The sequence below is a fragment of the Diprion similis genome, chromosome 3, assembly GCF_021155765.1.
Source record: "Diprion similis isolate iyDipSimi1 chromosome 3, iyDipSimi1.1, whole genome shotgun sequence".
Lineage (NCBI taxonomy): Eukaryota > Metazoa > Arthropoda > Insecta > Hymenoptera > Diprionidae > Diprion > Diprion similis.
This window is the reverse complement of record NC_060107.1, coordinates 15,576,394-15,602,843: the sequence shown is the minus strand read 5'-3', so window position 1 is coordinate 15,602,843 and position 26,450 is coordinate 15,576,394. Positions and strand designations below refer to the sequence as shown.

Here is a 26,450-nt window from a genome sequence, read left to right as displayed (position 1 = left end):
GTAAGCTTGAAAATATATAAGTTCTATCAATAAATAAATGAAACAAAAATGTGTAAATACGAACACAAATATTAATAAGAAACCTGTCGATAAAGTAATCAAAAATTTTCACCCCTCTATTTACTCCGTTCATTCTTTTCTCTTTTTTCTTTGCATTTTCATACATTTAGGAAACTCTCTTTTGATATTGTCTAGTATCGGGTCATTTCTTTACGTTTAATTCTGAATACGGTTTGGTTATCCCCTTTTCATTATAATGCATTAGCCTTTGATATATTTGAGACTTCTCGCCACGCCAGTGAATAAATTATCGAGATGCTTGAGTGGACAAAAATTGTGCAAAGAACATATTATATGTATATACCGAATGACCCCGCAGCGTTTTCACTGTGCAGCACCAGCAACGAGCAGCGCAACAACGTGCAATATTAGCAATATTGTATAGAATTTTAGCATCGAGTCACAAAATGGAGGAAATGAAACAAAAGAAGGATGGAAAAGGCTGGAAATTATTTAACCTTAAGCAAAGAAAAGGGTATGGAAAACAAACGATTGAGTAAATTTCTGTTAATTTGGTCATATTTTCGTTCAGCTGTACTAATTTTCTACACTTATTTCGATATTAAAAAACACAAAAAGAAAACTTGAACAAAAATGGCTCAATTAAAATTTAAAAAAAAAGTGAGAAGTTAAAACATTTTTATACAAATAAAAAAAAAAAAAAAAAAAAAAAAAAACACTTTCGAATAATTATACGAGAAATGAATTCCGACAAAATTTAAATTTTCAACCTTGGTGTTCGTTTTGTCCCCATTTTTCCTGCTTGTACTTTTAACTCACTTACATCAGTCCGTATCAATCAGCTGTGACCCAGTTTTTCTGGCTTGCAAACTTGTGTACACATGTATATGTATATATGTATACCTGTATACCTGAATCGTTGGATTGATTTTTAGTCTAATCGCTGAAACGAATTTCCTTTTTCGTTCATAAGAAAAAAGTGGGACTTGCCTATGATACGATTCTGGTTTGTGAATTACGGCAAATATAATAAGAAATTATTTTTATCCAAAAAAATTGCGCTGCTTAGTTAACCAGCTCAGTTTCAAGAGAGTGACATCTAAATAAGTCTAACGAAGTTTATGGTTTTTGCTCTTTAACAAGAAATGAATAGTAAATCAAGGCGGTGATTTGTAGCCGAGTGATAACAATGAGCATGATTTTTGTTCTACGGCTTTTTGTTGTGCAACCATACGCTTGTATGTGAAGCTTTTACCGATAGGCGTATGGTTTCTTCGCTATCAGCGCCATATACGGTGTTTATCTAACGGTTGTCTGCTACAATGTAATGCGCATGCACTGAAATCCGAGAGCAGTTGTTTGGCAGGGTGACCAACCATCATAAGCGTAACCTCAAAAATTTTGACAGTTGTCGCTGGCAGTTGTATTCAAGAAGGAAGTCATTTTCACATTTCCCACCACCCAAGCATTCTGATTGGTTGACTAAACTTTGCAAAGCAATCAGAATGCTTGGATGGTGGGAAATGTGAAAAGTTATATGATAGGTAGCCTGAACTTATGACGGTTGGTCACCCTGACACATAAGTGCTCTCGAATTTTAGCACATGCGCATTACATTGTAGCAGACTCCGGACCATTCGGCCGTTAGATAATCACTCTGGAGATACTTGACAGCCATATACGACGCATTGTAAACAAGTCTGAATCTGTGCGCGGGCTTTACGTCATCAAGCATCAGTCGGTTTGCGTTAATCACGTCTTGAAGATGCAGCATAAGAAAATCGTTTCTTTCTTGTTTTCAACCCCCGGAAAGTATAGATCGTAACCTCAGAATGTATCTTGCAAACAGAATCTACACTCTAAAGCTCTCAGGTGTTTCACTGAACGATTTATTTTATTCCTGGTGCAGATCCAACTAACGGCGAGAAAGCTATTAAAAAAAAAACGGTTTCAAGTCATCCATTTGTTGTGTCATATTCTATGTCTCAAAATTGTTCAAGGTAGACAGCTTCGTGATGTCTTTTTGTTTGTCTAAAAGACTTCTATGTAAAGACGATTTTATCACAGAGATCGCAGTGAAATTGTAATAACTATTACAATCACATTCAAATTTTTTGCGCAATCACTTACTTTTGGTATCCACTGTCAGTCAATGGATGGTTCTAGCTACCATACTAAAATGTTCCCAATAATTGGTCTGCATGATGCAGATGTTAAACAATCTAGAATTCAGTCCAACAAATATAATGTTAAATGCCCATGGTTCTCATAAAAGAAAGGTTGAGTTGACAGTATCGTTGCAACATTACACTAATGGGTCTAATATCGATTCAATGTGGTGATAGCTCAGTCGGCAATCCCGTGTATGATTGGGTGAAGTTGAAACAAGGTTCACGCGACTTATGACTTTTGTCCGTATTGTATGAGAACGAGTTTACAGATATTATTTCCTATCTTCGGCAAATATTTACTTCAAACTAACGCACGGAGCCGAATGGAATAAAATAAAGTTTATCGATGTTTTGTTATCGGAAAACCTTGAAGAAAAAATTGCGTACAATCTAGTTGGTTTTTTTTTTATCATTTCTTATTTATTTCTCTGTCGATCGATCCTCTAAAAATTAGTTGTTCATAGTAACGTGGTAGATTTTTATTCCGAATCGTTAGAATATTTCAATGAATCTTGTATATATGACACTAATGAGAAAATTCGACTATTGGCTCAAGTTTTGCTTTTTGAATGATTTTTTTACAAAAATTTTGGCCGCATTCACGTCTCGTAGTATCTTTTTTCTCTATCCCTGGTTATTACAAATTTTGCAATATGTGCTGGAATAAATCAGACGGTTCGCAACTTCTGAACAGTCATAGAAGTACAGGTTGTAGACTAAGGGAGTTTACCAACCTTGACCCACCAACAAGACGACGTTTTCGACGAATCATTACACATTTCGTAAATAAAACAATTACTTATCAGGAACGGATAATATTCGCGTATTAATTCTTCGTGTTTTCGAACATTTTTTTTCATCACACCTTCAATAAATTCACTAAAAAACAGTTTCGTTTCAATTCTCGTAGGATTTTCAAACGCAAAATCATTTTCACCCTCAATATAGGCAAATATTGTTTATATGTTTTGATTATCTCCATATTTATTATTACTGTGATCATGAAAATATCCAATGAAAAATAATAATTTTCCGTCACTCGTTATTCGAATTAAAAGACAGAAGCAAATCAGAAATAACCTTGATTTGTTTCTCTGGGAGGAAAGAACAAATAAATAATTAGTTACTACTCAGCTTTTCGATAAATTAAATCTCATATACAACATTTTTTTCCCTGGAAAAGTATCCGTTGATGATTGTTTTACCGCTAAGAAATTCCGTGTAGCTTTTGTATATATGAGAAAGAAATTATTTAGAATCTCGTGTCGTGGTTCATTAATTCGTGAGTCACATTTACTCATATTATGTCTGTTAATACGTGAATAAATTGAGGAAACGTTACTCATCCATATGATGCGGTTGAATACAGTCTCTAAATATCGACAAATGAATTTTCCTACTTCTCGTTGAATGATCTGAATCTCATTACTCCAGAATTACTAAAGTTTCCTTGTAAACATTTTTCAATGAATAATAAAAGAATAATGTTTACATTGCGTATAAACTGTCCTCATTTTTTTTTTATCATTACATTACACAATGGTTACTATAAAACAGTCGAATGTCTTCTCAATTTTAACGCCATATGCTGAATAAAGCATCTACTCAAAAATAAAGTTACGTGAAATTATGAATAAAATTTGGTACCGTCACGCAGTATTCGATTCCGGGGCATTAGTGTTGAAGGGTATGATTATGTAATTCCCTCCTCTGAAATTTTTATTCAATCGAATCGGGAAGAAATTGGAAAATTTTGTGTTCCAATTTTCACGATGGCTAGTGAATTGAAAACCAAATACGCTTTTTGTTAATTTAGAAAATAATATATTCCTAGGTTCCCATAGTTTTCTTGTAGATGAAAAAGAATCGATGTTAATAAATCTGTAAACGAAAGATTAGATGTCGATTTTTGATTGCAAGCCGGTTGAATATTCAATTTTTCAAGACCGAATTGACATTAATGTTGATCGACAAATAGCAATATTTGTTTTATCTATATTCGAAGAATGAAATCGAAGAAATCTATTTATTTCTCACAATTTTGAATCGATTCAAAGTCAAAAACCAATCTCTGAACTAATGTTTACTCTAGTATTTACTTTTCTGGGCTTTCAGAGAAATCATCGTTGCTTCCGAATACATCAATGTTGATAAATACTCATCGCGTTGATTTTCGACTCATCAAGCTGTACAGCATTTTTCTCATAATCATGTAACGTTCATCGAGATTCATTTCTCCTCCCTCACGATATTGTCACAAAGCCACAACACCGTGGTTGTATTATTTCTTTATTACACACCTAGTCATAATACGTGTCACTGGAGGAAGGCAATGAAATATCAACTGTGATCAAAAACCCCACGAGTCTATTGACCATGGATGAATCACAACAATTCAACCACATCCCATGCCTGAGAATGCCTTTTGTTTTGACAATTTTTGTATATTATACGGTATATTTATCGCACGTACATAGGAACATATTATGTTTATAGTAAGCACCGTATGCGTTGTTTTGGAGTGCAACTCACTCTCGATGAATACTTCACTTTTCCTCTGTATAAGGATGCTCGGAATCGCAAGACAATGAAATGACTAACACTAAATTTTCACAACCTCCTTCCGTTCAGCACTCGTCGAATCTAGAAAATGTTCGATCATTTAAGCTGAGTATTTAAAAAAAAAAAAAAATACAAAAATGTTGTCGACAAACGCCATTTAGCGCAGGATATCAGTTGTGTTAACGTATTTCATTATGAATCTCTCGATTTTTACTCAATAAATTTTCATCTTAGCCGATTGAATGCAACGAAAGGAAAGTTCAATAACTTGCACGGAATTTTCTGTTCTTTTGTATTCGGATAATTTGTGTGCTGCCATTTTGCTTTGCATAGCTTTATTTTCTTTATTTTAAGGCGATGCTATGTTTCCCTAACCTATACACGCCGTCACTGAGGTTTTCAAGCTTCGAACCAATCGTATAATAGCCAATATTTCGGTCAGTTTCATTATATTTTCCCTACGAGAAGAATGTAATGTAAAATGAATGGACAATGTTCTAGTATGCTATAAATAAAGCGCTTATGCTGGTCTTGAAATATACTTGGGGAAGAAAAGTTCGCTCACATGAGGTTTTTAAGATTGGGCATTACGGATATATATTAGAACAGTTGATAGTTGATACTTCGTACTATAAGACGTTTAATATCTGTTCATGAAGTGAGTTGTTGAAGTGAAATTGTCTTAAAAATTTTTCTATTCTACATAAGAATAACCAAAAATAATCGACTTTCGGTTAAATCGATTATTTTTAGCTTACAATTAGTAGCCATCGCTAATTATTTTCTACAACTACGTCTTGAACTTGTTAGTTTTTAAGCGTGAGATGTTGATAATTGTCAATTTTTAGTCTAATCCTCGAGCATTATGTCGACGAAGAGAATTTCAGACATCTTGGTCTGACCGATGAATTCAATAAATCATTATCGATTACCTGATGTCTCAGGTGTTTTAATACATTATAATATAAAATCCCCCTACATGTCTATTATCTACAGTATTTCCCATGAGCGTTTTTGCAAAAATACTTATTGGTAATCACGTTCCCCGAAACTGAAACAGTGGAATATTTCGAAACGGGCAATGACCGCGTGCTGTGAATGCTTTAACTACAAGGTCTTGAATTGCATTGTACGTAGGTACGTATTATTTTTCGCCAAGCATCAGTGAGCGGATATTTTGACGGATATCACGTATCCACTCGTTTTAATCGCCGATGAGAAGAGTCCGGAGTAATCGCGAATAGCAAGGATATATTAGGCAAACGTGCAGCGTGTTTCGTGAATTCTCGCATCGACGATAAACGGTTGGAATGCAGAATCTACATTGAAATTCGAGATCCGTAGGAATCGGGTGAATTTAAATTTAGTTATATACATTGCAATTGTTTGGGAAGCATTTTTGGGGTCAATATTTACTGACCTCGGATTGTTTTTTTTTTTTTTTTTTTCCATCAAGGGGGAGAGAGCGAAAATAATTTTGTTTTACTGGGAAGAAGATGAGAGTAGCGTTTGCGATTGACTGCGAACTGTAAAATTCGATTTTTCAAAACCTGAACGTCGCTTCGCAACGAAACGTTTATTCGAAATTTGAATAAATTTCATGTCAAAGATGAGGGTGTGTCGGCTTATAAAAATCTTTTCTTCTTACCGCCATCACCACAATAATAATTTTCCAAAAACAAATGGATTATTTTATTCTGTGGAAAGTGGAAATGTCAAAATTTTTGAAACTCCACTCAAATATTACGTCAAACATTATTTCGCAGTCTACTCAGCTATAAGAACGGGATTTGTTGAAATACAATAAGGCACATGCATTATGTATTATGTTACGGATAATTCGCAGGGGAATTATTCGCGGCGAGGCACAACAGGAATGTTTGTCTATATAAACTGCAAGTGTCGTCAATTTCCTCCTAGAAGTACGTTTTGATTATGCACCATGATACCGAAAAATAATAAATGAATCATTCTTACTTGTGAACCGGAAAAATTCACTAACTTGTATAATGAAAGTTCGTAATAACCACTAGCAACTTCTATTAGCCAGTCAGGGCAACATGGCGTTACACTTGTCGATCAGCTGATCGCTTAAGCGTCGATTTTAGCTAATGAAATTGCTCGAAAGTAAACGGATAGAAAACTAGATAGAAAAAACAACAGTTGTTTGTGGATGTGGAAGCCACCAATATGCCTGATTTTTGGTACATTGCACTTCAAAATTGAATAAGCATTTGTCAATGAATTTTATTATAATATATTTCATAACTGCATGAATACAATAACATCGCTACAGAAGATAAATCATCCTGAATTTGGAATGGGTTCGAAATGTAGTCGTCAGAGTTTGAACGTTCATAAAACACATGTAACCGCTGTCGCGTCTCAACGGACAATTATTACTAAGATGATAAGCGCGGAGCTTAACGGAATGATTCACAACGAAATTTCTAGGTAAAAGGCAACAGTAACGGAGAATTGCGCGGGAGTCACACGTTTGAGTCATTGCGCCTCAGGCTGTGTGTTGGCTGAAATTTTTTTGTGGACTCTTCTCATTTCTTATTCAATTTTATTCGATAACTACCGTTCACACGGCCATTAGTCCCTTTCATATTTCGCACATTTTTCTCCAGATCTGAACCAATTTCCAAACTCTTAACCTCCAACGAAGTATGATACAATACAGTTTTATTTATCAGAGCTAAGAGTCATTAATCTGACACAATATCCGTAAACTTGTAGAAAATCTTTCATATGCAAACATACTTGTATACAAGGTTAGATAACGCAAGCTGTAATTGTACCGTGTAAACTTCCGACGCTGACGAACGATAGTCAGTCATATACAGAATACAATCAGATCGCAAAAACCTCAATGGTTTTCCTGTTTCCATCATGTCAAAACTTTCATCCTCATTCGACCCTCCTTTTCTATCCTGGGAATTTTTACTGAATCATAATTGAAAGCAGCTAAATGAGAGGAATAGAAATACTGTAACAGAAAATGAAACATGTTAAACTAACCGCGATAAAGAATTATCGTTGTCGTTGGTACCGCATGTGGTCTTTCAACCTACGTCAAGGAATTTTTTTATGAAAAACCTTTTCGCAGACGTGAGATAATCAATAAAAGAGTACATAAATAATATTTGGGCAGATTTAGGAACGCGGAGTCAATCGGGTGTGAATTGAAACGGGTTGCAACATATTTTAATCAACCGCTTTCCAACTACTGATGTTGACACAGCGACTGACGATGAGACAACTCTTGTTTTCATTCCGCGCCTGTGTCCGCTGTGTTCGGATCTCTATTTCACGCTCCGCTTCCGAGTTTCTTCGATCTTTATTCACCTTGCGTTGGCGTGAAGCCTCGTCGGATTGGGATTCGATCCACGATGATATCTGGATCCAGATCGAGTTGCCTTGGTCCGGAAGGACGCAGCTCGTTCCTCTTCCCGGATAAGCACCGCACAGCCTACCTGATTTTGTCCTCCGTAAGAATGACATTAGTCCTCGTAAAAATGTGATGATTGCCAAGTATCGAAATAAATCGCTGCAGATCATACAAATTACCTCTACGACAAATTCCATTCCATTTCGTCTTAGTTCCTCTTGCAGCACACACGGAGAGAAAAGCCCGACGAGAAAATATAATTCTGCGCTGGTCAGTCCTTGTTAATATTAAAAAAAGTTGATTTTTAACGCATATTTCATTTTTTATCAACTAAATGTAACATCAAAAGAAAAATGTAATAGCTTGAACAGAGTTTTCTGTCTTTTCATACTTGTCCAATCTAGCCAAAACCAAGGTCGAAACGATCAACTGATCGAATCATCGACGCTCTGCTGTTGTATATTGTTGATATTGTATGGAAATAAATACGAAAATTGGAATTTGAAGTGAAATATTGATGTAACACGTGGTTTTAGCACACGACATATTTAAAGTAAAATAAATTAATCTCGTGATTGAATTGGGACACCCGTTCAAGTACATAACGCTGTGCCAACGTCAGTCACTAAGCCAACTCCGTTAGATATTAATTATTTTAGAATAAATACCGATAAGTGGTTGCATCAGAGCCAAGGCTGGTGACCAACGTTGAACCAATATTGGGACACAATGCGGTTGAGTATTGGCTGGATGGACTCCGATTGCAAGCTAATCCAAAAACCGTATGAATGTCAAGCTTCGATTGGCCGCAACTGAAGCCAATGGAATTCTGGACGTAAGCGTTTTTTGGCAACATAGCGTACCGTTAGGCAGCTCGTGAATCCAACGTTTTGCATCAATTTTAGAAATAAAAAGACTTAGAACGCATCGTCTAGACTTTCGGACCTCCATTTAAATATACGTTGGCTTGATGTGGAGTGAAATGTGAGATACACAATCACTTTTATTGGCAAATACGATACTCGGAAGAAGAAAATGACACGATACAGGATTCTTCGGTAAAGCAGGAACGTCTGATAGGCCTTAAATTTGACTTGGGTTATCACCCTGTACCGTACTCTCACCCGATTTCTACCCTCGGTGGAAATGTAGTCCGTGACTTGTACATAGGTGAATGAAAGAATTGTCGAAGGACGAGAACAACCGTTTTTCGGATTGAAATTCGGTAGGTAAGTTTTAGATGCAACTGGAAGACGTAGGAAGGCGGGTATAAAGTGCTCACCCATTGCAAGAATGAATAATGCAAGAGATTTCCCGGCAGAGCCAAGGTCAAAATGTGGTTGTTGCAGATGCTGAAATCTGGTCGGAAAGATCGTTTGTCGAAAGAGTTTTCTTTCAACGTGGTAACAAGTTCTCAATTACCGCTTCAGTTGTTTGAAACCGAACAATCGATTATAACATAATAGCACCAAAACTGCAACGAATCCAATGCCAATTTCAACCTCAGTGCAATCTATTCGGCTTGCGAATTCCAATGACGCATCAACTCTCCGTTAAATTTCGCAAGTGATATGCAGCAAATCATTCGAAACCGGTTACCGTCTTCTTATCCTTCTATCTCTTGAAGTTGCAGTGCATTGTCTTAAGAGCACGTTAACCAACCGGCAAGCCGCCTCCATGAATAATTCAAATTCCGAAAGCTCTACAGCATCAAAATAAATGTGTACACTGTATATACATATTTATTATATACAAGTTTGCCAATTCTCTTCGCTGATTCTCCTCACCAGCGATGAGGTGTTTTAACATTTTCCCAAATTGCCGACGAATAAATTCTGGATTTATCAATAAGTACTCGTGGCCTTGGATTTGGTTCGTTGTACTCTTGAACGGTACAACGATCTCTAGTTAGCTCATGAAAAACTTTTTAGGCTAGACCTTCTGTACGAACAATTTACCATTCATGTTTCAGAGAATTAATTCTTTCAAGTGCTTATACTATTTAAAAAATAAAACAGTAAAACAATCACCCTAATTACCAAAAAGTAAATTCTTCTTTCAAAAATTCATTCACAATGGGTCAACGTTTCATGCCGCCTTCACATATGCAACCAGTTGATCATTTTTGTTCCTTGTAGCTTACGGAAAATGTTGTGCGGTGGCGCCACTGATTGATGTGGGAAATGGCGTCTTTTGGTGACGATTCCAGGTACTATTTTAACCGTATTAAATTATACTAGATTGAACGTTGGTACTTACTTACTTCCTCGTGGGTACAATGGCGCTTGTAAATTGTGTAATTCATATGGATTGGCCACCATATTCGAAGTATTTCCTGTTCGTGTGACAGCGCTCGATAAATAAAACATCTACATTATCCACGGCCTTCAACCGATAACGGTGTATTTCTCCTACACAACATAAATTATACATACTATACATATAGCTATATTCGAATTAAGCGCTCTTTGAAACGGAAATAAAATTCAAGCTAAATGCTAGAATACAGAACTTATTCAAATCCGTAAATCGAATATGGTTTATGATGACATTTGCAACTGTCAATGTGCGTTATATTGGATTGGATGAATTTTTCACATTTGCAAGTATTCGGAATAGTTTTTATGCACGTAATTCGATAAGAATCAAGTAAAATTAATATTTCAACTTTGAATTATGTATCGCGTGAGCCATATTGAATGATGCAATTTTATGGTTTGCGGTAAAGATGTGACGACTTTTGAATCACCACAGGCTGCTGACCTTTCGAAATTTTGACTGAACCCTCCTAGTCGACCTGCGCATTCCTGAAGGAGTCATTCTATTATATTTAAATTGGATGAGGGCGCAACAGCCGCCCCCCTTCCAATATTCATTTTTTTTTCTTTTCTTACGAAGGTATTCTGCGATCAGTCTTCTTCGCACACCTACGTGTCTACGTCGCGTCAGAGAAAGTGCAAAGACCACAGGACTGTGTTAAGAATGCCAAAGAAAGGAAATAAAATCGGTGGGTTATTCGTTGCGCCTGCAGGGCTGGGCAAAAAAAAAAAAAAGAGAAAAAAAGACGAAAGAGAAGGAGACGAAGACGAAGGGTAAATCAATATGAATGCATGAATAAATAAGTAAATGAATAAAACGAGACAGCAATGATATTTCCAGCCACACCTGTGGATCAGACCAAGGAGAAAAGGTCGGCGGGATTTTTTCACGACAGGTTATTGCCGCCATGCGATTGGTCATCGTAATAACAGCAAATGTTTGTTTATCATCAGGAGAAATTATTGTGAGAAGATCACGACTAGCTTTTGTTTATCTTTGATTATAGGCGTATTTTGGGGTTATTATACAAGTTTCTAATATTTTTATTATACGAATTTTTATATTTTTTATTAATCGAATCCAATGGCAACTTGTTATATGAGAAAATCACTTCATTTTCTGTATCGAACAAATTATCCGCTCTTCTTCAATACAGCCGCAGTTTTATGACTTGTTTTAAACGGTTTTATTCGACATCGGTAGTAGAGAATCGCTAGTAGTTGAAAAAAGGTTTCCTTCTCTATGTGAAGCGTCCTGACCCTCCGTGCTATTTTTTGTACCCTCAGTTTTTGGCCCGTAGAGTTTCTGTGAGAAAAATAATGTCCTGTTATTATTCACGCACTCTATAGCTAATTGTAAAAATATCAGGGGTCTTCTGAGTAATCAGCTACGTCTTTTTCGAGTGTTTCAAAAGTGCCAGACGCCCTTGTTCGTTCTTTTATAATTATCAAATTGTAAAATAAGGTTTGGTGAACTGAGGTGTTCGAGTGAATAACCACGCGAATAGGATTTTTTCAAATCTTTTTGAATGTTACGGCATTGCTGGGTTTGATAATCGGGACATCCTAATTTTGTATTACAAAATACCGCTTTTGACTTTACACACTTCTTTAATAGAGTTCTATCGTTTGGAAATGAAATAATTTAAACAAAAAAGCTTCCAAGTTCAATTTTCCCAGAAGATCTTGGGTTAACCACCTGTTTTTTGCACATTTTTTCTTCATCTTATCGAATTGGTGGCCTGGGCTTGGATTTTACATTCATAAGAAGATATTCTTCGGCTCTGATATCCTGGGGGGTGAATTTTTTCTGTTGATATAGATTTCAAGCCTGAGCTATCTCCAATCGACCCCAATAGTATAAAACGTCGCTAAAAGAAATCTCTTACAGCTGACCTAATTAGTGTCTAACTACAAATCTCTTTGACGAGACTTACAACTTTCTTTGTAATAACGACTCACTTGTATCCCAGTGATGTCATCACTGTGCAATCGGTAATCGGGTGAGTATCTTCTGATGACTGGCCACATCACGGCGTTCTCAATGTTACTGTGATCAAGACCAAGGGAATGACCGAACTCGTGCACCGCAGACTGAAAGAGATCGAGACCGCGATTGTCTCTGATAGTCCAATTTTGAGACAGGTCAAAGTGGGCATCCCCACTGAATTGAGTCGCCGGGAAAAAAGCGTGCGCCGTCATATCCAACGTTCCTGTGAATGGTTTGCAGTCGTTTCCATGATCTCCGCGGTAGAAGCTTATGTCAATGTCGACCTAAATCGCAAAAAAAAAAAAAAAACGATAGCCATTGCTCGCGATTAGAGTCTAGACTAAATATTCACGTATAACCAATTGAATCTACTTGAAGTGGTGCAAAATGTGCCAAAATGGTTGCTTACTATTCGATCAACTCATAGTTGATCTCTCAGTCTCGGTTTTGACTTGAATGTGCGAATATGCACACAGAGAATATACTCTGAGCAAGAGGAAATGAAAATTACTTGATAGTGTTGATATTTTAAGATCTAAAGATTACTTACGTTTCCACTTCCTCGTGTGAATGTCAGGTCTGTGTAATTTGACCAGACAGCAAATGCCTTGGCGATTTCATTATCAACATCTGTTTTATTCAGTTTTTCGGGGTAACTGTTTATTTTGTAAGTTAAATTTTTGCGCAGCCATTTAGTCCCTGGAAAACATTGTATCGCGTGTTATTCAAGAGATCTTTGTACTGGTCAATGTGTTTTAAGGAAATATCGAATCTTCCTGCTTCACCGACGAATTCAGATTTTCTTCTCGTCCTAAGTAATATGATCCCTTTCCAATTTGAAAAATGTTTGGGATTATAATCGCGTTTGTATTACCTTACTCAGAAAATTTCGAAACATTGGTGAAAAAATATATGATTCAATTATACGAATGACAATAAGCTGTAACTATATATCTACAGCATTTCCATTCTAATATGTCAGTGACTAAATAAGATTAGCGATTATAAACACGGATAGTAGTTTGCAAAATTTGGATTTGGACAAACGTTCCTGTGTAAAATTTCGCGGATATAATAGACTTCGGATAGAAAATTCATAAAACGGTATCGAAACGCAAAAATTTCCATTGAAATTTTTCTACTTTTATACACTTTAATACGGTTTACTGTCTTTATTAACCGAATTTATACGTTATTTGAACCAGCGGTTGTAAACATGATCCGTGAAATAATCAGTAAAACAGAAATTCCAATGACCCCTTAATCGCATTTTTATGACTTTCTGTGACCCTAGCAGATTGCGATTTATCAGTTATTTTCTCTGCGTGTTTTTCACCTCGTGATGCAGTCGGTTTCGATAAAATTATACAATCTGCGAAACCGTACCTTGAATAGCATATCTCTTCAATCTCCCTACGGGTGGTCGAACTTTGTCGATGAAAAGTGGAAGAACAGAAGACTTCAATTGCGTCACGTGGTCCGGCTGTACATTGAAGGTATATTAAAAACTTTGCAGTTCTGTTACAACTTCGATTTCTATTATTTTAAGGAATATTGAGAACTTTGGTTTCTGTTAGTCTTTTGGATCACTCACCTCTGCTTCATTTTCGAATAAAACGGGTGCTGCGTAAGCGTTCAAAGCACAAGCAATCAGGGCAAGTATTCCAGCACACCGCAGTAAGACTTGTGACCTTTTTATTTTCTGCATCATCTACAACGTTTGATTTCCTCCTGCAGAACTAAGACTGTACGAAGACGAACTGCCTCAGATTAATCCTGTATCCACATTAACGATCTAGATATTTCAAACAGTAATTATGTGGAATGGATTTATTTTCACAACACGCCGTTTTTTTGCAATTCAAAAGTTCAATCTATTTGTTGGTTTTTTATTCTCGAACCAGTTGTCGATTTAATTCTCTTTCAATTTTTTTTTTTTTTTTTTTTCTATTTGCACTACACACTGTGAGAAATTTCACTAGAGAACTGTTTCCCTCGCAAATAAGAAATGTGTTTTTGCCAAAACTAAATTAAAAACAACGTAGCTCCACGCTGGATCCAGCTTTATAGATTCACCCCACCACGGCGTCTCCAGAATTATCTTCTCTTGCAGCATTCTACAAATTCCAATTATCCGTTGCGCTTGTCAAGTACATATACTAATATTCTGCGAAATATGCGTTGACGAGAGAAAGGAAAAATTTGTAATTTTTTTGCAGGGTGATTGAAAAAGTCAATCCTCATCTAATCATTCACCGCTTGTAGATTATTACTATAAAACAATCTCCAACACATTTCAAAATGCTAATTAAAACTGTTTTTTCTTATCTTTAGGTCACAGAACATAACAACGAAAGCTTCAAGATGAATATATATTTTTAATTATAAAAATTATGTTTCAACAAAATAAATAAATACAACATATTCTTCGCGTTTAAGTTTCTTTGCGATGGCTTCAGATTTAAGAAACCCGCCATCGAGCTTAAAAAAGGCCGAATGGCAGGCATTTTAGACAATCTTAACAATCTGATTACCCTGATATGAGTTAACGATTATACTCGATCCAATTTAGTTTCAAACAACATGGAGTTGAATTTACCTTTTCAGGTGTAAATTTACCAATTATCAAATCCAATCTAAAATGGTGTTTTCTGAATTTTTTGTCGAATCTTTACATACATATTTTTTTTTTTCAATTCTAATGTAAATATTTTCTTCTCGTGAAATTTTTTTGTGTTCAATCAATAACAGATCATTAATATTTATTCGCGAAGCATCATATGAAAAATACTTATATATCATGTTTCTTTGAAATGCAATAACGCATCAGTGAGTTGAAGTGACCATTACTTGGAAATTATGCGTGATATCAGTGCTTGTAGCTTGTTCCATTCAGACTTAAGAAACATGATACTAACGAGCAGTCTTATTTGCGCAACAGCAAAATTGTGGCAAGTCGTTGTGAAAGAAAGACCTTTGAACTGCTAATTAAAATTCTTTTGACAGTATCGGGAAATAAGTTCGTCGAATTGATAATTCGAAAAACACTTCGCGTTTCTAATCGATTGTACTAATATTTACGAACTTTTTTTGCTAGTAACATCTGCTGCAAATGTCATGTGATAATTACACTTTCGTTTATGTTCGGATACTTACAGGCTGTCGCAACATCGTTTTAGCTCAATTTTTCAATATCAAGACACGGAAAATGTTGCGCAAGCTGTTAAACTCTAATTTAGTGAAACTCAGCTGATCCGGAGTAAATTATGTGTTAAAAAATCGCTTTTATGATCGAGTACGTCGGCTATGGTTGTTACTACAGTATATTTATTACCGCGAAATGGTATCATCTGAATTTGACGATCCTAATAAGGTAGACGAATTCTTTCTAGTCAATAAACGGGTTGATTCCAATGAAAATTAAGTATCAGTCTCACAAATACTCAGTTTTTATACAAAATTAATATAATTAAAATTTGACTTATATTAACAATCCTCATCGAGGCCGTCTAAATTAAGCATGATCAGCGCGTCGTCGTCTTCTTCGAGTAACCGATGAACATCTTCAATTTTCTCGCTATGTTCTGCGGAATTCTGTTCTTGACTTGGTCGTGCGAAGAAGGAATGCAAGTTTGGCTGACTCGATACAGTTTCTTTACCTCGTTTGGCCTCGGTCGATTTTTCCACCGAAAAATTCTGCCCAAGCCCGGCTTTATTCAGAACATTGAGTTTCGTTTGCATCAATTTCCATAAATGGTCGTCAGCCGTGTTCTTAGCGATAAGAAATTGGATCAGCACGCTTCCTTGTTGACCGATTCTGTGCACTCTATCTTCGGCTTGACACAAAATCTATAAAAATTTTCACAAAAAGTTACATTCGTCATTTGACTAATAGACATAATATTTTCACTGATTTATTTCGGAATTTAGAGTCAACCAGTAGATACGTGAAGGAATATAATTACTCCAGGATTCCAATAGAGTTCGGCAAACACAACGCGCTGTGCGGCAGTCAAGGTGATGCCTGTGCTTGCCGCTGTTATGGAAAGAACAGCCACCAAACAGTCGTCTTGTTTTTGGAAAACGTCGCATCGCACTTTTCGCTCCTCGGATTTTGTCGATCCGTCGATTCTAATATAGCTAAATTTTTTTTTTCGGAAACAGATAATTGCATATAATTTCAACATACATTCAGAACTTGTTTTCAAATTTATCAATTACCTACTGTAGATCACAGAAACGGAATTATTAGTTAACGAAAAATTGTCTCAAAAGTAAACGCATTGATTCAGTTTACCTGACATTTTTCGATGATATGGTCTTGCATATTTCGTCAAGGATCATCAAATGGTGAGCGAATATTAAAAATTTCGTATCACTTTCCAGCAAGTCATTGACGTAGTTGCTAGAAACATAAAATGATAAAAAAAAACTTCAGGGCAAAGTTAGATTATTGAGAAAAAATAAATTCCCTCACATTCAATTCAATTACCATATCGCTTTTGTTTTCACCTCAGCCGTTTCCTTATAATGCTGCAGTAATGCGGTGTTTCCTTCAAAGCTCTTCAAATTTTCGCGTTGTACGGCCTCAGCGATTTTCCTCATTTTTTGACTTTCTGTTTTAATCAATTTTGGATCCAAAATTACAACTTCTCTGGAATTATAAAAACGATGTAATTGATCAAGAAACGTTGTAGGTTACGTAACGCAACTTACCGTATTTTGGACGGCAACTGAGTCAGTACTTCGGATTTTACACGTCTAATTAGACAACAGCGTTTCAATAACAGCTGCAGCTCTTGCATGTTCGAAGAACCCCCATATTCCCAGCCAAATTTACCGAAAATACCGGCACAATATCTAATGCCGAATTCGTGAAATCTGGGCAAGGAAACAACGGTTTATCGGTTTTATTAGTATTCTTAATCAGGATTTACAGATTATACTAATATGGCGCTAAAAGTGTGAATCAGCTGACGCAACGTTTTAATCAATTTTCCAAATAACAACAAATTCTAATTCAGTGACACCGACAATGAGTTCATGAATAATGAAATATGTAATGAAAAAACACTTTTCCAAACACATACGATTCGGTTGATCGTACAGTAATTTGCCGCCATCAAATAGCGTCTTTTAAATTGAAAGACAACGATATGTTTGAGAAACTTTTAGTACACCTCGAGAAAAAAATTATTTGAATAACTTATGTGCGGATTAAAATACATGACAGCTCGGCAAGAAAATGATCAAAAAGACTTTCAACACACCCAAGAAATTTTTGCATAACAAGGTTGATTTGAAAATACAATTCCTTAGGTCGTGAAAGGGCTGGTGTACCGCTAAGCAACACAACTCTTCGTGCTTGAGCAGCTACCACAGATGCGGCCACTGAACGTGCAGATTTTGGACTCTTCAAGAAATGCGATTCATCCTGTGCAAACAAATTGTATCATATTTAATCGTGCTTATATTACAGTAGTAATGCTAGTAGTAGTTGTAGGAGTGAAAGTGGTAAGAGTAGAAGCAGCAGTAGTAAACGTACGAATAGTAATAAGAGTAAAAGTAGAAGGTTAGGGCTCTGTGTGGGTAGACGGTCTTTATTTAGGGCGTTAACGATTTTTTCAACTCAAATTTAAATAATTCAAAAACAATTCTCAAATTTTTTCAGGTTTTTATCTCAACTCTAATCCGTGGTTGTAAGAAGATGGTGGATTTCCTTATTTAGAATACACGTGTTTCGGACACATTTTGAACATATATTTTAATTTAAGAGTAATAATTTTCAAAAAAGTCAAAGCACATTAGTGCTCCGATCTGAAAAAAATTCACATTAACATACCATAGCAAACTCGCCGAAGTGCAGACCCTTGAAATCTGCCTTTTTTGCGTTTAGAGAAAGTGCATTTTGTCTAGATTACCTGATACGATGATATGAATTTTTTCTTAGACAGTAGCGTTAAGTCCATTGAAGACTCGCAGTTATAAATTTTTTTTAAACAATATTACTCTTACAGTAAAATATTTACTAGGAATATGCCCGAAACATGTGTATTTTAAATGGGAAAATCCTTTGTTTTACTGGCACGGGTTAGAGTTGAGATAAAAATCTGAAAAAATGTGGGAATTATTTTTAAATTATTTAAAGTTGATTTAGGGGGCGGTCAAAAAAATTTCGTCACCACCATAACTAAAGACTTACTTACGAAATACGTGACTTTAGGTGAGAAATAAGCAATCGCAGATAGCGGACCAGAAATAACGTTTACATATACAGGAGCTCAAACCACGACAAATGACGCTAATCAGAAGTGAGCAATTAAACGGCCACAGTGGTGTAAGATTGGATCACTGACCACTGTAGCATCTAACATGTCAAGCGAGGTTACCGATGGTTCCCGGATAAATGGGGGAACAGTGATCATCCTAGCAAACAGGCTCAAGGAGTTCGGGACTGAGTGCGAAAAAGAAGAGCCATGAAGCCGTTATGCAGAAAAAAACGCAGAAAGAGATCGAGGAGAGCCTTGAGCAAGTGGAACAGGCCTTGGAAAGACAGGCAGCAGTAACCAACCCAGAAGGCAATAGACTCGCGGAAAGCGCTCAGACGTGAACAAACACTCCAGAGAGGAATGGGGTAAAGCGTGGAACACCTAGTCCAAACAGTACAGTCGATGAACTAAGAAAAGTAAATATGAGACAACCAGCAGAACTGGTTGCCAATTTAAAAAAGGCCCTCAAAAGGCAGAGCTAACGAAACAATGACCAGAGAAAGACAACAGGATGCAAGGAGTGGATCTGCCGTGAAAACGTTTTACAATTAGATGAGTATCAGGTCTCTGGACCATGGATCTGCTGAAACTTCTAGGATCGTTTCCTTGACCTCAAGCACGAAGCGTGTACAGAGTAAATTGTACTTTCATCTGTAGTATAGACCTTTCTTCACGCCAGTTACAATTGAGAGAAATAGTAAGTTTACTACATATTTTGTACGATTTTATCTATAGTGTTGTAAATTGAACGGAAACGAGCAGATTTTATGAAACTGCACATCAGGACCTTCATATTTAGGAAAATGAAAGACTCTAATAGTTTCAGCAAAATCCATGATCCGATGGATTGATACTTTCCTTGCTAGACACCAGCCTGTGATATCAAAAACGCGTTCAACTCATCCAAGTGGACTGACATATTACAAGCGCTCGAGAAATTCAAGTTACTGGCTCACCTAATAGCTATTTATGTGGCATGCCCGTAAACCGCCTGTTTTTTTGGCAAAGATAAAGATTTCAGGACGAGCTGAAGGCGAGCCGGACACGAGCCGGAAGCGAGTACTGAAATTATCCGAGCCAAAAAACGGTTTACGGGCATGCCACATACAATATTTTTTATGGTACGGGCATTGAAAAGCAAAACGAAGAGTGAGGTTATGTCGCGATCTGTTCGACGAAGCTACTTTATTCGGCAGTTTGGGATGCGCACTTCGAACTGCGCAGCAAAACTGCGGAATAAAGACTTTATTCCGCAACTTTGTTCGCTGCCGTATAAAGCGTAACTTTACAGAACGAAAACTGCTACAAAAAGTGGACTTTTCAATCCCGATGCCGTAAAAAATAAGTTACTAACTATTCTCTGGGTAGATTTTCAATAGAAACTGAAGTTCCGAATGAACCCTAGTTCCTTTCACAAAATTTCTAGAATTTCTTTAAATCTCTCAGATATCATTAGAATATATTACATTTTTTTTATCTGCGAAAAAACGGTTTAATGGGGTGAAAGCAACCCCCAACGATAGGCAGTCAGCGAGGTGATTTCTTGATGCGCTTGATGGATTTGAATGAAACTAATGCTGAAGTTTCCCTATTCATTAAAAAAACATTTCAGTGTTGGTTTCATTCAAATACATGAAGCGCGTCAAGAAATAACCCGGTTTTGTGCCCATCTTAGAGGGTCGTTTTCACCCCTTTAAACCGTTTTTCCGTAGACAAAAAAAAAATACGCCTCTCGTAGTTTTCAATGTTCTACAACATACATGAGTATCAACGAAATCAGAGAGGGGCACCAAACTGATGTTCCTTCTGAGAAATTTCTAAGAATTTTTTTAATGAGCTGTTGTTGAGCGAGTAATCTCTGTAGTGTCGAAATAGAAAATACTTACAAATATAATTGCGCCGAAAACGTGTCTTTCGAGTGAATTAATCGTCCGCTTCAGGATATCGTAGGACATTATGACGATTTTGGCATCACCGACAGTGTCTTTAGCGGTTGTATAATGATGGACGTAATGTGTCGGCACAGAAGGTAAAAACGTATAAATTGCTTCTGACCATTGATACCTGTAAGACGGAAGAATCTTACGCCGCAATTTTACAATTGAGAACTAATTAACGAGAGTAACTGCATGAACTATGACTATTTTCTGCTCTCAATCCGTTATTGCTAATTACCTAACAGACGATGGGCTGACGATGAGAAGGGGCCAATCATTTCTATAGTAATGAACAATCCCTAATGCTTGAATTGTTTTGCCGAGTCCCATCTCGTCTGCGATGATGCAGCGACCATTTTTCAAAATCCCATAACTGCAAAAAAAAATCTTTCAACGTGTTTCTAAGACTGTCGCGCAACTTAAGTATTGTTTTTGAACTAGTAACATTCGAGGATAAGAGCCATTCTATTAAATCTGCGATTACAATGAATCTTATTAGAAAAGAATAAATCACATTTTATACATAGCTAAATCGATCCAAAATTAGTTTATCAATTAGAAAATGGTGATGCTTCCATATTTTTTTTAATACTGGCTCGAATACTCGGTGATATTTTATGCTCTTTTGTCGAATCATTACCAAACACCTTCTCGTTGAAACGGCATCAAACTTTCCACCAATTTTTTATCAATACTTGATAAATCTACGGAATTGTAATCGGTGTTTACTTCTTTTTTGAATATCTGGAAAATGAGTTTTCAGTAAATCGTAACACTGTTGTTCTTCTGACGTATTTACATTTCTGGCACAATTAATTATTTAAAGGATTTTAGATAAGTGTGATATATTACGCTATTTGTTTGATTTTCAGCCATGTTGTGGAATACGAGGAGAATAATTATTACTGTCATGTGACTATTGCAAGAATAATGTTTTGTCAAAATTGATTGCTCCTATTTTCTTATAATGAACATTTTTATAGTTCAGAAAGTCATTTGTTGTTCCAATTATAATCATACCTGAAGTATGCTGGGTGGCAAGTTCTCGACGGTTACTCTGGGTTTTAACTGAGATAATTTTTTTACGAGATCATTGTAATCCTTTACATGAAAATCCCAAGTTTTGGTTTTTAAATCTGTAATAATTTTTGTTTTCCATTCAAAATATCTTATATCCAAAATTAGTAAACCTGCTATACAACTCAGGTAAAACATTAATTCCAACTATGTTTGAACATATTTTGAAAGTTTTTATAAACCGTGATTATTTCTCACTATATTCTGATTACTTTTATGTAATTCAAATACTCGACCCGTGTTACCACACTTCTATCAAGCCATACGTGCCAACCACGTTAGGTGCTGTGAATTTGCACTGTTGTGCTTTCTACGGTTTAAAAATATTCACACAGCGTAAAGTTACAACATGGTAATAAAATCATGCTACAGTAAATTAACGCAGTAGTGAAGTTTCGTCAAACATTTCAAGTGATATTGATTGTTCTTGCTAATAGCGGTTCTGTGTTTAGAAATCTTTTGAAAGAAAACAGATAAAACAAAGAAGAAATGGTGTTCCTTTCATTTCTAAATTAAATATCAATACTTTTATCTCAAAAGTTTGTGCGACGGATATACATGAGATTCTCCTTAATTTATCTGAGCAATGTTTACTGTAAACGAAGTTTACTGTTTAATCTAATTACCATAAGATCTGCTTGGAATGGTTTTAAATATACCGATGATCTGTTCTTGAAATTCAGAAATAGTAACAGAAAATCTTTCATCAGTGATCATAACAAGCTTGGCCTGAATCGTGGAAGACTTGGATGAAAAGTTTTTTTGATCATTGCTCTTGAGAGGATTGTACCGATGGTTTTGTCGGCTTGGCGAATGCATGACGAAGAAGTTCCCTGATTTTTGTTCTCTACATTGGGAAACCGATGAAACATTTCCTGAACTCCCATTATCAATTGACAGAGAATTAAAACTCGATGAATTTCCTGGACTACTTGTCAACTTTCTAGACAGCTCTTTACGACTCAAAGCCGACAATCTTTTGCGCTCTATTTCGTCTTCCGAGTATTTTGCATTGTCTGAAAAAGAAATAGATTTGAGAACCTTTCCAGAAATAAGATTCTCCATAATTTTCATTGCGAAGTTGTTAAAATTCTCAATTTTCTAATCTATTGTTTGTACGTGAATTGGCAGGTTATGTTACGCTGAATTTTTGGGGATACTCACTTGCCATGATTGCCAAAGTTCAGCAAACAGAACGATCAACTAAAGTCACAGTTCATACATTCTAGGATTACGGTTAGACAGTGTGAAAAAAATAGTTTCACATTCGATTACTCTGACAGAGAGTTAAAGACATCAAGAAATTTCGCGTGTTTCTTCTATCACAGAATTTAAACTCGGCGTTATGACATTCAAATTTTTGTTGGCAACACTGACAGCATTTTCCATCTCTCTCACTTTGCCGGTTGTTTGTTCATAACGTTGTTCATCTTTTCTTCATCAATTCAGGCCTGGCACGTGCGAAATATGAGAGTTACGCTCGTGATTTCCAACGATTTGCGCATGCGTGAGCCGACAAATTTGGTACAACTACTCCATTGACAACCGACATAAGTTCAGAATACTTCAGAATTAACCAACAAAGTACTTATTCACCAAATGATTACATCTGAAAATAATTACCCGTATATCGAAAGCGAGTAAAATATTCACGAAATTACAATTTTTGTCAGGTGAATAAATTTCGCAAAAATATCTTGATATAGATACTCTAAGAGATTTTTGATCGTAAATATGAACGTACCTTGTTCTGTCATTAGATAATTTCATTATTTTCTAGTTAATAGGTACAATTCATTCTGAGAAAGTTAATATTATTTTTCATCTTCTGTCCAAATAGAGCTTGATTAAAAAAAAAAAAAAAAAAGTATCTCCCCTACTTATTTTATACATAATAAAAAAAAAGGAGCGAAAAACTGCATTCAGTTCGATTAATTTTAATTATCATTTATCTAAAATTTAAATGAACTTGATTGATAAATATTTTTTTAAAATCATTTATTTGGTTACTTATATTCATGCAATTATAAATTATCAATACCTTTTACTTTTTTCAGATTTTGTTCATCCTAATTGAATTGTGCAGTTTTTTTCTTATAGATTGAACAATGGAACATCGCTGCGATTGCGGCGGTTTACATAACGAAGCTGAACTTGGTGTGCAGTACAATTTATTTAAAAAAATAGACAAAGATAACGTTGAATGTCTTAATGAATATGAAGAAGGTTCAGGAGTAAAAGTTTTCAAGCCATGGGAAGACCGACTGAACCTCGAAAAGGTATAATAATTATAAATAACATCATCATTCGATACTTCTGACGCCATGAAATTCAAAAACTCAATCATCGGTCATCCGTACCTTTTTTTCGAGAGTCTAGCCAGGTTACGTTTCACCCTGAACAGGTATAGAAAACTGTAAGTCCCAAAAACTTCTCGGCAAGCAATTAAAGTATAATATTAATCGTGAACCAAAGTTTTGTCAGTTTTTTTTTTTTTCATGTGTATGCACCAGACCCATCATAATAAATTATTTAACAGATAAAAAGCGATTCAAAGATATTTATTATTACTTTTTCTTCTTCTTTTTTGATTGTAGTACGTGGAGAGCGATGCAGATGACGAGCTGCTGTTTAACATACCGTAAGTATGCACGATGTGTTTATGGTCCACAGCAACGATAGAAGATTCTGTACATTTATTTCTGCATATTTATTTAGTCAACTAATTGTTACATTTCTAATATGTATATCTTCTTTGCTATTTTTCAAAAACTTAGCGTTCAATCGTCAGAACATTTTCAGAAACTTATGTACTGTTTTCAAGTTTCCTTATGTACAAATTTTACCTCAATCTTTGCCATGAATATTGTCAACCCTCAAAACACAACCGCAGCTTACCAAGTTTTACCTAAAATACTCAAAACTCTGGTTTGGTCAGGTTGGGGTCAGGACAGAAAAATTGACTCATGAATTCCGGAAATTTTGAATCGATGTTATCATGGAATCGGAATACTGCATCCAAATAAACTAGATCATCGTTGGATTTATCTTGAATCCAATTTTTTCAATAAAAATATTAAAAATTTTATGGTATATCATTCACATCACAAATTTTGGTGCTAAAGAAATTCACTCTACCATTTGAAATATTCATGAAAGGTTCAATTGTATATTGCAATTTACATTTACTCTTGTAACACATTATGAGAAAATTAAAAAAGGTCGATTGGTTTTTTCATTACTTTTTTAGATTTACAGGTAACGTGAAGCTGAAAGGATTGATTGTCACAGGAAACCAGGATGGTTCTTATCCTCAAAAAGTCAAGCTGTGAGTGAAATTCCGCATCATATTTATCTTGATTTTCACGTGCACGCTTGTGTACTGAATATTAACATTATCACTGTTCCAATAGGTTCAAAAATCGTCCTCACATGGTGTTCGACGATACAGGAATAGAAGCTGATCAGGAATTCGAGTTGTCAAGAGATCTGGATGGCACCCACGAGTATCCGATAAAGTATGTATATCATCAGCATTAAAGTATAAAAAATCCAATTTTATTCTTCATTCATTCCAATAAAACAATTGAACTGCAATGGCCGTTACAGTTCAAATCAATTTGGTTCGATTCTCGTTTGAGCTAGTTGGTCACACTCGGAGTAAATAGATGAACGGATAAATTACTTTTTCAAAATGTATTTTTAGAAACTTTCGGTTCTTAGAAATTCAATCTGAAGGTGAATTTCTGGTAGTCCTTCAATTCTACTGGCAAAAATCTAACAAATAGTGATCATTTCTAGAGATTTTGTAGAAATTTTTCAATTATTAATTTCGGCAAATTCATGGAAAAACCTTGGTATTGAAAATTTGAAAAAGTTTTCATAATTCTAGTTTTATCGAAAATGTTCTCTCACAAATATGTGCAGATTTTTCCAGCTGCATTTCAGAAAAATTAATATTAACTTTTCCCCAATATTATCTAATTTTTCTGAGAATTCCATACCAATTTTTCGTAATATGGTACAATAAAAAAATATACACCGAAACACCATAACTTGGATTTTTTCCTTTCAAAAAATGATTAGTTTTTCCAGAATTTCGTTCACCAGGGTTGTGATTATAAAGAATTTGTTGACAGGGTGGTAAAGTTTTCATCCGTCTACCATTTAACCTTATATTTTACTGGTAATCACGGGGGAGAGAGAACGCGCATCAATTACATAGGAATGAAGGGCGAATGGACTGAGGGGCACCATCACGGTGTCACGATATGCACCTACGAATCACGGCCGCAAATTTCTGATCACGTTACTGAAGAACACATTATGACTAAACATGTACAATGATCACACTAATAATGATATTCGCAATAACCACTAACAAATACATCAATTGTGTGATCATTACTCGAAATAATTATAACAACCACCGTAATTTACCACACAAAATCGTAACTTTTTTCTTTTAACGTGTACTTTTTTATACAACTTGAAATAAATTGTATTCAACAATCAATTGACGAGTTGAATTCGGATCCTATAATCAAGATCCGGAAAAGTAAAATTTTGGATTCATTTTTGGATTTTATGGTACTTTATTCAATTAAATTACACATCTATTATTACTGATAGAGAATGTGGGGTTAATGCGATCCTGTGTTATTTTAATTATCAATTGAGCTACCACATAGCATTGAACTAATTACATCAA

At 35.6% G+C, this 26,450-nt stretch overlaps 3 protein-coding genes across 5 annotated transcripts; 1 reads left to right on the top strand and 2 right to left on the bottom strand.

Annotated features, from left to right (window-relative positions):
• Positions 1 to 11,635: 11,635 nt before the first annotated feature.
• Positions 11,636 to 14,295, bottom strand: LOC124404463 (interstitial collagenase-like). Its single transcript, XM_046878603.1, has 5 exons — positions 14,051 to 14,295; positions 13,843 to 13,939; positions 13,007 to 13,155; positions 12,429 to 12,740; positions 11,636 to 11,772 (listed from the first exon to the last, which is right to left on the bottom strand). The coding sequence occupies exons 1-5, from the start codon at positions 14,165 to 14,167 to the stop codon at positions 11,644 to 11,646; spliced, it is 804 nt and encodes a 267-aa protein (XP_046734559.1). The 5' UTR covers positions 14,168 to 14,295; the 3' UTR covers positions 11,636 to 11,643.
• Positions 14,296 to 15,180: 885 nt separating this feature from the next.
• On the bottom strand, positions 15,181 to 23,116 carry LOC124404494 (SWI/SNF-related matrix-associated actin-dependent regulator of chromatin subfamily A-like protein 1). 2 transcript variants are annotated; one of them, XM_046878655.1, is made up of 12 exons: positions 22,904 to 23,116; positions 22,366 to 22,755; positions 21,683 to 21,798; positions 21,303 to 21,406; positions 20,901 to 21,035; positions 20,612 to 20,789; positions 17,727 to 17,890; positions 17,173 to 17,337; positions 16,949 to 17,110; positions 16,754 to 16,861; positions 16,422 to 16,596; positions 15,181 to 16,305 (listed from the first exon to the last, which is right to left on the bottom strand). In XM_046878655.1, the coding sequence occupies exons 1-12, from the start codon at positions 22,908 to 22,910 to the stop codon at positions 15,943 to 15,945; spliced, it is 2,067 nt and encodes a 688-aa protein (XP_046734611.1). In that variant the 5' UTR covers positions 22,911 to 23,116; the 3' UTR covers positions 15,181 to 15,942. The 2 variants fall into 2 exon arrangements, with proteins under 2 accessions (XP_046734611.1, XP_046734613.1); XM_046878657.1 differs by lacking the exon at positions 22,366 to 22,755 and having other exon boundaries at positions 22,904 to 23,114.
• Positions 23,117 to 23,317: 201 nt separating this feature from the next.
• On the top strand, positions 23,318 to 26,229 carry LOC124404501 (PITH domain-containing protein GA19395). 2 transcript variants are annotated; one of them, XM_046878667.1, is made up of 6 exons: positions 23,318 to 23,412; positions 23,840 to 24,018; positions 24,337 to 24,380; positions 24,990 to 25,067; positions 25,153 to 25,257; positions 25,879 to 26,229. In XM_046878667.1, the coding sequence occupies exons 2-6, from the start codon at positions 23,848 to 23,850 to the stop codon at positions 26,084 to 26,086; spliced, it is 606 nt and encodes a 201-aa protein (XP_046734623.1). In that variant the 5' UTR covers positions 23,318 to 23,412; positions 23,840 to 23,847; the 3' UTR covers positions 26,087 to 26,229. The 2 variants fall into 2 exon arrangements, with proteins under 2 accessions (XP_046734623.1, XP_046734624.1); XM_046878668.1 differs by having other exon boundaries at positions 23,335 to 23,412; positions 23,826 to 24,018.
• Positions 26,230 to 26,450: the final 221 nt, after the last annotated feature.